The sequence below is a fragment of the Asparagus officinalis genome, chromosome 1 (assembly GCF_001876935.1).
Source record: "Asparagus officinalis chromosome 1, Aspof.V1, whole genome shotgun sequence".
Classification (NCBI taxonomy): domain Eukaryota; kingdom Viridiplantae; phylum Streptophyta; class Magnoliopsida; order Asparagales; family Asparagaceae; genus Asparagus; species Asparagus officinalis.
The window spans coordinates 17941118-17952746 of NC_033794.1; the positions used below are offsets into that span (position 1 = coordinate 17941118).

Genomic DNA, 11629 nt, shown 5'->3' on the forward strand with positions numbered 1-11629 from the left:
ACTAAGCTGGTACGATGTCCCAAGCTTGTCCAAATTTACTATTTCATTAACCTGAATTAAAGGAAATGCCATTCTTATGAACATATGATTTTTTTCTAATATAGAGAAAAGAACAATCCTTTTGGTCGTGCTGTGGTAAGGAGGTTGATTTTTATGTCTACTACGTTACATGGACATGCGTATTTTGCAAGTTGGTGCTGCTCTATGAAACGTAACGGGTGCACCCCAACTGTTGTCTTGTTGTACTTCATATTTGTTTTGATACAATATTGTTGTTTTGATTGTTTTTAAGTCACGACCCTTTTCTCTGATTTTATACGCTTCTTGTGTATGTATGTCAGGGGGCTCTTCGTAATGGAACACCAATTGCAGCTAAGGTACTCTCGGCAGAATCAAGGCAAGGGGTTAATGAATTTTTGACTGAGATTGATGTCATCACAAATGTTAAGCATCCAAACCTTGTTGAGCTACTTGGTTGTTGTGTTCAAGAAAGCAACCGGATTTTGGTCTATGAGTATGTGGAGAATAATAGCCTTGATCATGCATTGCTAGGTAAAGCGACAACTGTTCATGGTTTAAAGCTGTATATTTTTAGGATAATTTCATTTACATATTTTGAGAATTTCACTATCCTTTTAGGTCCTCGTAGTCGACCAGCTGATCTGAATTGGGATATACGATCTGCAATTTGTTTGGGCGCAGCCAGAGGTCTTTCTTATCTCCATGAAGGAGTTGAGCCACATATTGTGCACAGAGATATCAAAGCTAGCAATATTCTCCTTGACAAAAGTTTTCTTCCCAAAATCGGAGATTTTGGTTTGGCCAAGCTGTTTCCTGATAATGTGACCCACATCAGTACACGTGTAGCTGGAACAAGGTAAGAAATTGTTGTATATTTTGAACTTTGCATTGTTTGCAGTGTTCAAATTTGGTAGGATGTGTTTCCAGTATTTAGATTTTGTATTATATCATGCAGCGGATACTTGGCACCCGAGTATGCAGTGCAGGGCCAGTTAACAAGTAAGGCAGATGTATATAGCTTTGGGGTTCTTTTACTTGAAATAATTAGTGCTAGAAGTAGCTCAAAAGCAGCTTGGTCTGTAAAGGAGAAATACCTCTTAGAATGGGTAAGTCCATAGTTCACTTCAGGCCATTTCTTTTTAACAACGATTTGCTCTCCATTTTGATATGACCAATTATCTAATTTCTCATGGGTAATGCGGTCCATGCTATTTTGATATGATTTTTTCCCTTGATATTCGATGCTTACCTTTATATGGGATCTTCATGGTTTAGTAATCATAGAGAGTCAGAGACATACCTTTCCTAGTAGAAGACGCCTGAACGAACATGTACTAAGTAGGTTTCTATAGTCCCTTAAATAAATCCAGGGCTATATTTAAAGGCTCATTCTTGCAGTGTATTGAAAAGCTGTAAGTGGCCAAAATTTTGATTTTACTCTTTCCAGAGAAGCTTCAGGAAAAGAAATTGAAACTATAGGTCGTCTCTGCTTGTATTGTGGTAGATGTGCTTTCCCTGTTGTCTTGGAATTCAATGGGAATAGTTTTGTGCAACTAATGTATTTGATACATGTGAAGAAGGGGGAATCCTTAGTGGAATTAGCTATATTGAGCATTTTGTGAATGTTTTATGATTCTTAAAGAGGGTACCAAGGACGATAAGGATAAAAATCAGAGATCGTAAATTAGTTCCCTTATAGAAAGCAAGAATTATGTTGTCCGATTATTAGCCATTGGAAAGTAAGACGTCAAGGATGTCAACCAAAGGACATACTCTAGTATGATGTACCATAATAGATTTATTGCATAAAAGGTGGTGACTGAAGATAGAGAGTATTCAGTGTGTAAATGATGTTGGACATTGATAATGACATCCTCTGTGGAATTTCAACATAAATAGCACATGTTTCAATCAAGGTTTTCCGCATTTTGGTGTAATCTGCTTTTTCTTCCCTTCCCATTATTATTTTTCAGCCCGTGTTGAATGTTAATGGCTCATCAACTTATTTCAGGTGTGTTTGGACGTTATAATAGAAATATAGCATTTATTCTCATAGTTGTCTTTAATGCCTTTGCTGATATAAATGTAGTCAAAAACAGTTGCCAATATAAATATAGCATTTATTCTCATACACTGCTGCAATAATTGGGCATCTATCAGATGCTTTCACTAGCAAAGGGAATACATCCAGATGAACTTGCATAAATATATATGGCAAATCATTCTCATGATAATTAATATTGTTAATTTCGCAGACCTGGCAACTTTTCGAAGAAGAAAGACTAAAAGAGATAATAGATCCAGAGCTCAAAGAGTATCCAGAAGAGCAAGTCATCAGATACATCAAGGTTGCTCTCTTCTGCACTCAAGGTGCAGCTGCAAGGAGACCTACAATGTCTCAGGTTGTAGAGATGTTATCAAAACCCATCAGGCTCAATGAGAAAGAGCTGACTCCACCGGGACTTCTCCTTGACTCCAGAAGAACTGGGAGAGGGTTTCAATTGAAGAAACTTGATTCGGATAACAAGGATTCATCAACGATGATGACTACTTTGCCGTTTTCCTCAACGTCTGTTACCTTCAGTGAGATGGGTCCTCGATAAGAAAGGAACATCATTGCATATAGAAGCTAACCAGATCTATTTACTGATTTATTTTTAGCCTGCAATATTTATTGTATATTTATGCAGTTGCTCAGAGCTGTATTGGCTTGAATTTCTCCTTCAACCTGTACTGGCTTGACTTGCTCCTCCAACCTCACGATGTAAACATCAATGTGTTGGTTTCTTCAATTTTTGAGCTAGCGGAGCACCAAAAAATCTTCTACAATTCATAGAGAATATTTGTTTGTTTGGAAGCAATACACATGTAAAAATTTATGCTGAAATAAAATGCAATTTTGTTTGCTGGAGCTTTTTTGTTTGCACGAAAGTAGATATGAAGTAGCAGAAATAAAGGAAGTAGCGTTACTTGTACTTTCGAGTAAAAAAGATAGGTTTCCTGTAGAAAAGTAAATTTCGGTACTTCTTAAAATGATGACGTGGTGCATATGTAAAGTCCTATCATCAATACAAGCAGTTCAAGAGAGAAGCTACACATATTGACATAAACAAATAATTACAATGGAGTTTCTAATCACATTGGATAGGTTCAATTTATATACATCGAACCATCACGAGAAAAATCTAATACTACGCTTAGATAACAATAGCGGATGAATTCCTGGACCTGGACGCTACTTTAATTACGGCAATACAACTCACAAGCAGGGAGAAGATAATACAGTACCATAGCCATACAAATGAATGTATCATATCAAATAAATACTTCAGCCTCACCAACACTTGACGCATGCTCGAGAGATCAGTTGGTTTTCCAGGCTCAGGGCCTCGGATCAAAACAACCGATGCCTCCTTCTCCTGCTCCTTCTCCTGCTCCTTCTTCCCCCTTCTCTTCTCGATGCTTGGTGCCTCGTTTAGATGCATCAGCTCTGCAATTGCCTTCCAGTATTGTTTGTCCGCATTTGCATGCAACTTCTCTTGGTTTGCCACAAACAGCACATTTGCTATATCCACTCCCAAACAGTAATTTTGGGAGTTGGATTGCCAAAAATACCCTTTTGTTGCCCTTGTGTTATTAAATACCTTTGTGTTATTAAATGCAACGTAATTAATACTCGATTTTAGCACTAACCGGATTTGTTTCTTGGGATATGTTGTGTTATTAAATGCAACGTAATTAATACTCGATTTTAGCACTAATACTCGATTTTAGCACTAACCGGATTTGTTTCTTGGGATATGTTTCTTAGTAAATGAGATCCATAACAATTTTCAACGTAATTAATACTCGATTTTAGCACTAACCGGATTTGTTTCTTGGGATATGTTTCTTAGTAAATGAGATCCATAACAATTTTTACGATTTGAAACATTGACTGCAACGTAATTTGAAACATTGGTTATGCATTTAAGTAAAAATAACAAACTAACACTATTATTTAATTTTTACGATTTGAAACATAATTTTTACAATGGATCTCATTGACTGCAACGTAATTTGAAACATTGGTTATGCATTTAAGTAAAAATAACAAACTAACACTATTATTTAATTTTTACGATTTGAAACATAATTTTTACAATGGATCTCATTGACTGCAACGTAATTTGAAACATTGGTTATGCATTTAAGTAAAAATAACAAACTAACACTATTATTTAATTTTTACGATTTGAAACATAATTTTTACAATGGATCTCATTGACTGCAACGTAATTTGAAACATTGGTTATGCATTTAAGTAAAAATAACGATTTTAGCCACTAACCGGATTGCGAATTTTTATGGTGTCCGGTTGGCTTCGAATTCCGATTTTGAATTTTTATAACAATTTTCATTTCCAATACAATTTTCATTTCCAATACAATTTACACAAATTACATAAAATCGTTTTTTTCAAAAATTGTTTTTTTCAAAAATAAATTACACCACTCAGAATTTTTTACTAATTTGATTTGAGCACTCAAAATGTCAAAATTGATTTTGACCTCTTAGATTTTTACCTATAAAAAGGCCAACAGTTTAAGTTTTTCAAATCACACTCACAACTCAATCACTTACAATTACAATCACAAACAATATGAATTCTGGAGATTACAACTCCATAAATCTTGATGAAGTTGAATTCGTCATCGACGAAACACAAAGTGATCCATTCCAGGATCATAGTTCATATGTAGAGTTTGAAGACATTTCAACCGATTTCGGTAATCCGGAAGGAGGTTTTGCTAGTAGAGAGGACATGGATGCTCATGTAAGATATGTTGCTGGCTTGAGGAACGTTACTTTGGCAATTCGTGATTCGAAGGGAAAAGACGGCCGACGGCCCAAAGTTCGATATTTATGTAGCCAAGGTGGCGGATACAGACCAAAAAAGGTTACTGGAACTAGGTCCACTAAAACGACAAAAAATAATTGTCCATTTTGGTTGGACGGAATGGAGTACCCTGGAGGGCGCTGGTACTTTGAAGTCCGGGAGGGGAGACACAACCATCCATTCCCGTCTCATGCTGTGGGATCTCGTTTAGGTAAAATATCCCCTATTCAACTTGAAGTTATTAGGGAGCAAGAGAATTTTAATTTAAGCCCGAGTAATATGTTGGCGTCCATGAAAAGGGCTGATCCGGAGAACAAATCGTGTCAGAAACAAGTTTACAATGCTGTCAGTAAGGTGCGTGCCCAGAAAAGAGAAGGTCGGACCCCGATGAATAATTTCATCCATTTACTCAGGCAATTGAACTACATGTACGACGTTCGGACTGCTGATGAATCTTCCGAACTTGGAGATATTGTTTTCTGCCACCCGGCTTCTTTTGTGATGGTGAATGCATATCCGGAAGTCATGATGATTGATTGTACGTACAACACCAATGAGTATGACATGCCTCTACTAGAAGTGGTCGGTGCAACAAGTACGGACAAAACGTTCACTATCGCCTACGCATTCATGCGAAATGAGAGACAAGAAAACTACAGGTTTGTGTCTTAATGAATTTTAATTTTTGTCATATGTTTAAATTTAAAATTGTTAATTAACATTATTTAGTACAATTGTTTGTCAATGTTATGAATAATGTTAAATTGAATATTTAGGAGGAGTTAATATTGTTATGAACATTATTAGTATTGTTTAATTAGGAGTTATTATTTTTATGAACATTATTAGAATTGTTTAATTAGGAGGAGTTATTATTTTTATGAACATTATTAGAATTGTTTAATTAGGAGTTATTATTTTTATTGAACATTATTAGTATTGTTTAATTAGGAGTTATTATTTTTATGAACATTATTATATTGTTATTTTTTTATTGTTATATTGTTTAATTAGAACTTATTCTAGTATTATTAGGAGTTGTTACTGTTATGAAAATTATTATATTATTTAATTAGGACTTATTATAGTATTATTATTGTTATTAACATTGTTATTGTAGTATTGTCATTAATATTGTTATTATGTTAATTTGTTGTTATAAATTACAATTGACAATTATTTAGTACAGTTATTTTGTCCTACGTTTAAATTTAAAATTATTAATGTTATATTATTTTGCAGGTTTGTGTTACAGTTTATCCGTACTTTGTTCGTTAGCCAAGTGACACCTAATGTCATTGTAACAGACCGAGATTACGCCTTGATGCATGCTGTCGAGTATGTTTTCCCGGAATCCAGGCATCATTTGTGTCGCCGTCACATTGAGCAATGCGTGCTACAACGAGCACTGCAGCAACCTGGTTTTTTAAAAGAGGCGGCAGAAGGATTTAAATTTCGTTGGAATTGGGCGATAAGTGCACCGACCATAGATGACTTTAATGATAGATGGGACGTCTGGCAGCACATTACTCGAATTGGGGAGCATTACTGAACTACTGCATTGACACATGGATTAGTCCGCATTCCCAAAAAATCATGTCAGCTTACATCGACCATTATTTTCAGTTCGGAAGCTACACAACAAATAGGTAAGCCTTGTGAGATTTACGTGACTAAATAATCGTTACATGTAGTCAACATTAATAATTAATATTCAAGTTCAATTGGTAATGCAGGGTCGAAGGAGAACATCATCGCGTCAAACGACATTTAGATGGTGGTCGGTACCCATTCGATACCGTACTGGAGAAACTTCACAAGGTGATGGAAGGCCAAATCTGTGAGATTAAGAAAGTAGCGAGAGTTAACGCTACTAAATCCAACACAGACACCCTTGGAGATACGTTGTTTGTTAATCTGAACAGATCAATCACGTTTAAAGCATTCGGCCTCATAAGGAAAGAAATGCAAGTTTTACAAGAAATGGGTCAGGATCCAACAACGTGTGGTTGCTACCTAAGGAGAACTCATGGTCTACCGTGCGCACATGAGCTTCAGTACTACATCATAAATGGGTATAGCATTCCGTTGGATCAAATACATGATTATTGGAAAAAGTTAGATATTCAGTTTCCAATATTTCCTAATGATGCCGCGGATGGATCCCCGACTCCACCAAATCCAGTGAGGAGGGCGTTGTTCGAAGAAGTCCCTGATATTACTGCACCTCCTACTGCTAAAAAGAAAACCAAGGGTAAAAAGCTCTCTAGTCTCCGTGTACCTTCGGCGTGGGAGAGGGTTGTGAAACAGTACGGATTTAAAAAGTCTCCAAACAAAAAGGTAATACTACATAACTTATGAATTTCTATATTTGAAAATTATGATTTATATTAGTTACTAATTTATTATTCTCAATTTAACATTGTCAACCTATGCATTTGTAAAGGGCCCTGGACGTGTTGCTTCTATCTCCGAATCACAGGGGAGTCCAATGAGCACATCCCAACGTACGGGGCCACCAGTATCACCACTTTCTCCAAATCCTCCGTGCTCAAGGCCTCCAATGTCAACCCCTTCTTCCAAAGGCACCACGTTCATCTTTAAGAATTCTGTATTTGAGAGAGAATTCCCGCCCTACATTAGAAAATACATAGATCAATGCACAGATGTAGCGGCAGACGGAAATTGTGGATTTAGAGCGGTGGCTCTAGCAATTTACGGAACAGAAGATGATTGGGTTAAAGTTAGACAAGACTTAGTAGCAGATCTACAGAATAGAAGCGCCTTGTACGCTCGAATCTTAGGTGGGAGGAGTGCGAGGAGTTCTAATGTGACTAATCTCATCCAATCGATTGCTCACTACCATGGACCAGCGGATGATGATTACTGGATGGCGGTACCGGATTGCGGTCACGTAATTGCAACAACATATAATGTTGTTTTCATGACATTCAGTGAACATGGAGGAAATACTTGTCTGCCAGCGATATTAGATGAAACACAAGGACCTCCAACCCGAAAGGTGGTGTGCGGACATCTTAGCAATGATCATTGGATTTTGGTAAGAAAATTACACTAGTCGACGATCATATAAACAAGTTGAATTTTAACTTTAATTTTTTATATAAAAATATAACTTCAATATTTGTACATTTTTTTCCAGTTGCATATGAAATCAGGGGATCATCCGGTACCACCCATAGCATTTTACTGGAACGACCATCACGACAAATCTGCAGATGGTTTAGATGCACAATTTGCATTCTCGATCAGTCACTTTAACCGTCTCCACAATGAAGATGGAGAACGTCGAGCATCAACAAGAAGAAGAAAGAACAATTAATTAGGATCGAAAAAAAAATTGATGTATTTCGTTGAGTAGATTAATACTTTGATTTTCTAATAAATTTTATTATTATCCTTCATTATAGTCTAACACTTCAAAGATTTCAAACACTTAAACAAATTTTATTAACGATTTTAAAAATTCAAATTATATTAAAATTAAATCAACATTTATATATGTTCTAAAAAAAATTAATTTTTTTAATAACACTTCAATGATTTTTTATGACCCACGGATTATAATGGATTAATTTTTTTTATAACACTTCAATGATTTTTTTAATAACACTTAAAAAAAAATTTATGATCCACGGATTATAAACCGACACGGATTATAGTCTAACACGGATTTTAAATACACAATTAAAATGGAATTAGTTAATAAAACAAAATAAAAAAAATTTATAACCCACCGGACACGGTGTCCGGTGTCCGATTATGCTCAGCAGCGAAAAGAGGACTGTGGACTCAGAATTAATGAACCGAATTAATGAACCTTAATGAGAAGCATTTAATGGTCGATGTAAGCTTAATTAACAATAAAGGGCAATTTCGTCCCTCCACCACTCAAAGTTACTGTTTGAGAGTGGATATAGTTGGACCCCACAAACAGGTGGACCGAGAGTTGGGTCAGAAACCTAGCGAGTCATAAACACAAGGATTAACTGTCGATAGGTCCCCAGTAGTTCTATTGTTGCAGATAGGCTGCCCAGAACTCGGAATCGTCTTTTCCAAGTAATAATTAATTAAATTTCAATTTAAAAGAAATGTATTGTATTGTGAGTAAGGATTCTATTAAAACATTCTATACGAAAGTGGTGATCTGTACCATTTACGGGTGGTCAGAGAGCTACTTTGGGAATTATAACTCTTTTATATATGACGTAGATTACCCACTCCTATAAGAACGATTCCGATTCTGAGAGGATTCCTACTGCTGTAGTGTTTAGCCAATTATATGGAACAATGGAATCAAGAACAATACATAAACTTAATTCTCAATGGAACTATAAATCAATAAATACATAAGAATGAATCTCAAATTTTCACTCAAAATAGCGTGTAAAAACAGCGAATCACCTCTCCGGGGTTGCTCCTGCTTCTATAAAAGCTCAATATCGTCCTTTATTTCATAGTGAGACCTGTGATAAAGTAGGGCATGGCAGTTACGGTATACAATACAACATTGGAGGGGGAAAAAAATTGAAATGAGGCATGCTATTTTGGTATACACAATATTGTGGAAGAAAAAAGAAAAAGAAGAAGAAAACCTTTCAATGAGCCTTGTTAATAGGAGAAAATGTTTTAGTTAATTGAAGAACAGAGGGAGATATAAAGTTTGTTGTGTAGTGACGTGGTGAGCGGATGTGAAAATGCACGGTGCACGTATAGCGTGTGTATTTGCGTGTTTGTTTTGAGTAGTTGTTCATTGCTTTGGGCATTTGGGCTTTTGATGAGATAGAGCACACGCCAGACGAGCATCTGTAGCTGCGCTATTCTTGCAGAGCTCCTACCACCCCCATGGTAATTTCTTTGTTATGATACTACAATTTTGATATCAGCACATATTGGTGGGCTAGTCTCTTTTACTTTTTGTACATAATTATCATTTCTTCCTTAAAGTATTGGTGGTATACTTTTGTTAAAATATAAGTCAACTTTCAAGTTGACTTCTAAAATATCAATTTATCTATTTTTTTTTTCTCTTGAACTGTGTGTATATGTCAAATGTGATCATTTTGTGAGCCTATAAAGAAATATTTAACAATGTGATAGCATTTTTCTGGCAATTCTTGTACATTTTGCGATCTAAAAAATATTTTTTTATTTTGGGGCAAAGATGAGATAAACTGATAAAAACACATGAAAAAATACAACAACAAAAATTATTACATCATTAATTTGTTAAATATTTGTCTGTAGACTCACAAAATGACGGCATTGAAATCATGAACGTAGTTTAATGAGCAAAATAGGTAAATTGATATATTAGGAGCAACTTGAGAGCCCATCAATACTTTAAGAGGGGAAATGCTCATTTTTTCCTTGCTTTTTTTTAACTTTTTAATTTCTATAAATCGACATAGATTGTCACATATTCTAGTCTCTTGACACCCACGAATTTGGATTCTCTCCACTATTAAAAAAAGTTATAAAGAGACCACTACTTTTAATGCCAATAGTTGATTATTTAGTGAGTGATTGAGATTCATTCTAAATTTAGCACTCACTACACTCCCATGTATTACGTGCATACCTAATTTGCACTCAAACACAATTTATATCCATCAACTAGGCAATCAATGATTCTGATAAAATAGTGGTCTCCCCACTACTTTTATTGTAGTGAAGAGGATCTGAATCCGACACCCACATAACAAATATGGATAACGAAATGATGACTCCATTTGTATAACAGAGACTCTAGTGCTAATAGAAAAATTAGAACTCATATGGCTTATGATCCTCTCTACGATAAAAAAAAGTAATAGAGAGACCATTGTAATATCACAATCGTTGGTTTGTTTATTGGGTGGTTGTGATTTATTCTGAGTGTAAATTAGGAAAATAGTGCAATTCACGGAGGTATGATAAGTATTGGATATGAAATGGATCACAACCATCCACTAAACAAAGTAACAATTATGATATTGCAGTGGCCTCTTCATAATTTTTCTTCTCATGGAGAGGATCTAAATCCAAATTGTACTAATGCAAAGATTGTATCTGCAACTAACTTGAATCGTAATAGAATGAACATTGAGGTCCTGTGGCTACTCATTTCACTCTCATTCTCTAATGAAACAATTCATGGACCAATTAATTAATTATTGAATGAACTTGAATATTTTATAATTATGCAAGCATTCAAATAGATGATACAACTCTGACAATGTTAACTCTTATAATTTTTGCGTCAAATTAATATAAGATATGTGACAGTTTCAATATTTCCGGCTAGATATGCATATAATTAGGTGAAAACAAATAGAATATTGGTTTAATGCCTAAGCTTTTATATAGTAACAAAAAACAAAAACAAGAAATCTATATTCAATTTTCCAAATAGATTTTCACTATTATTATTTCAAATGGTAAATTACACCAAACCCCATGAACATTCAAAGTCACACTATACCCCAATAATTTTTGCAGAAAATCCCCATGAACTTTCATAATGTGCGCCTTTTTATGCTGTTTTTTGGTTCTAATTTACGGAGGTTATCTACGAAACTCAGAAAGTTCATCGGAGTTTACTTCAAAACACCGAAAGTTCATAGGGGTTTTGTGTAATTTACCCTATTTCAAACATGCATCTTAACCTTAATCTTCCCTCTCCATCTATAATGACATGACAATTTCATTGTCCTTTGCCTTCCACTT

General features: G+C 35.1%; 3 protein-coding genes and 1 long non-coding RNA gene across 7 annotated transcripts in view; 3 read left to right on the top strand and 1 right to left on the bottom strand.

The window, feature by feature from the left end:
* LOC109820014 (putative serine/threonine-protein kinase) overlaps positions 1-2935 on the top strand; it is a 5111-nt gene extending 2176 nt beyond the window's left edge. For all 4 annotated transcript variants that reach the window (XM_020386068.1, XM_020386051.1, XM_020386059.1 and 1 more), the window contains 4 exons: positions 342-552; positions 640-877; positions 977-1127; positions 2277-2935. In XM_020386068.1, the coding sequence (XP_020241657.1) occupies positions 342-552; positions 640-877; positions 977-1127; positions 2277-2624 (948 nt within the window). In that variant the 3' untranslated portion in view covers positions 2625-2935. The remainder of the gene's footprint in view (positions 1-341; positions 553-639; positions 878-976; positions 1128-2276) is intronic.
* LOC109831271 (PKS-NRPS hybrid synthetase CHGG_01239-like) lies at positions 4664-5572 on the top strand. The gene has a single exon (XM_020398605.1). It carries the CDS (start codon positions 4664-4666, stop codon positions 5570-5572), a length of 909 nt encoding a protein of 302 aa, XP_020254194.1.
* LOC109820006 lies at positions 6388-8304 on the top strand. The gene is made up of 3 exons (XM_020386042.1): positions 6388-6549; positions 6637-7240; positions 7347-8304. Exons 1-3 carry the CDS (start codon positions 6407-6409, stop codon positions 7977-7979), a joined length of 1380 nt encoding a protein of 459 aa, XP_020241631.1. The 5' UTR covers positions 6388-6406; the 3' UTR covers positions 7980-8304.
* Positions 7448-9598, bottom strand: LOC109820041. Its single transcript, XR_002241701.1, has 3 exons — positions 9517-9598; positions 9326-9387; positions 7448-7534 (listed from the first exon to the last, which is right to left on the bottom strand). It is a non-coding gene; the product is annotated as an uncharacterized LOC109820041 (long non-coding RNA).

Bases quoted from the DNA above. Each gene is read 5' to 3' on its own strand.
- LOC109831271 (XM_020398605.1), top strand. From the start codon at position 4,664: ATGAATTCTGGAGATTACAACTCCATAAATCTTGATGAAGTTGAATTC.
- LOC109820006 (XM_020386042.1), top strand. From the start codon at position 6,407: ATGGGACGTCTGGCAGCACATTACTCGAATTGGGGAGCATTACTGAAC. The intron at 6,550-6,636 runs GTAAGCCTTGTG...TTGGTAATGCAG, and splicing joins GGAAGCTACACAACAAATAG to GGTCGAAGGAGAACATCATC. The intron at 7,241-7,346 runs GTAATACTACAT...GCATTTGTAAAG, and splicing joins AAAAGTCTCCAAACAAAAAG to GGCCCTGGACGTGTTGCTTC.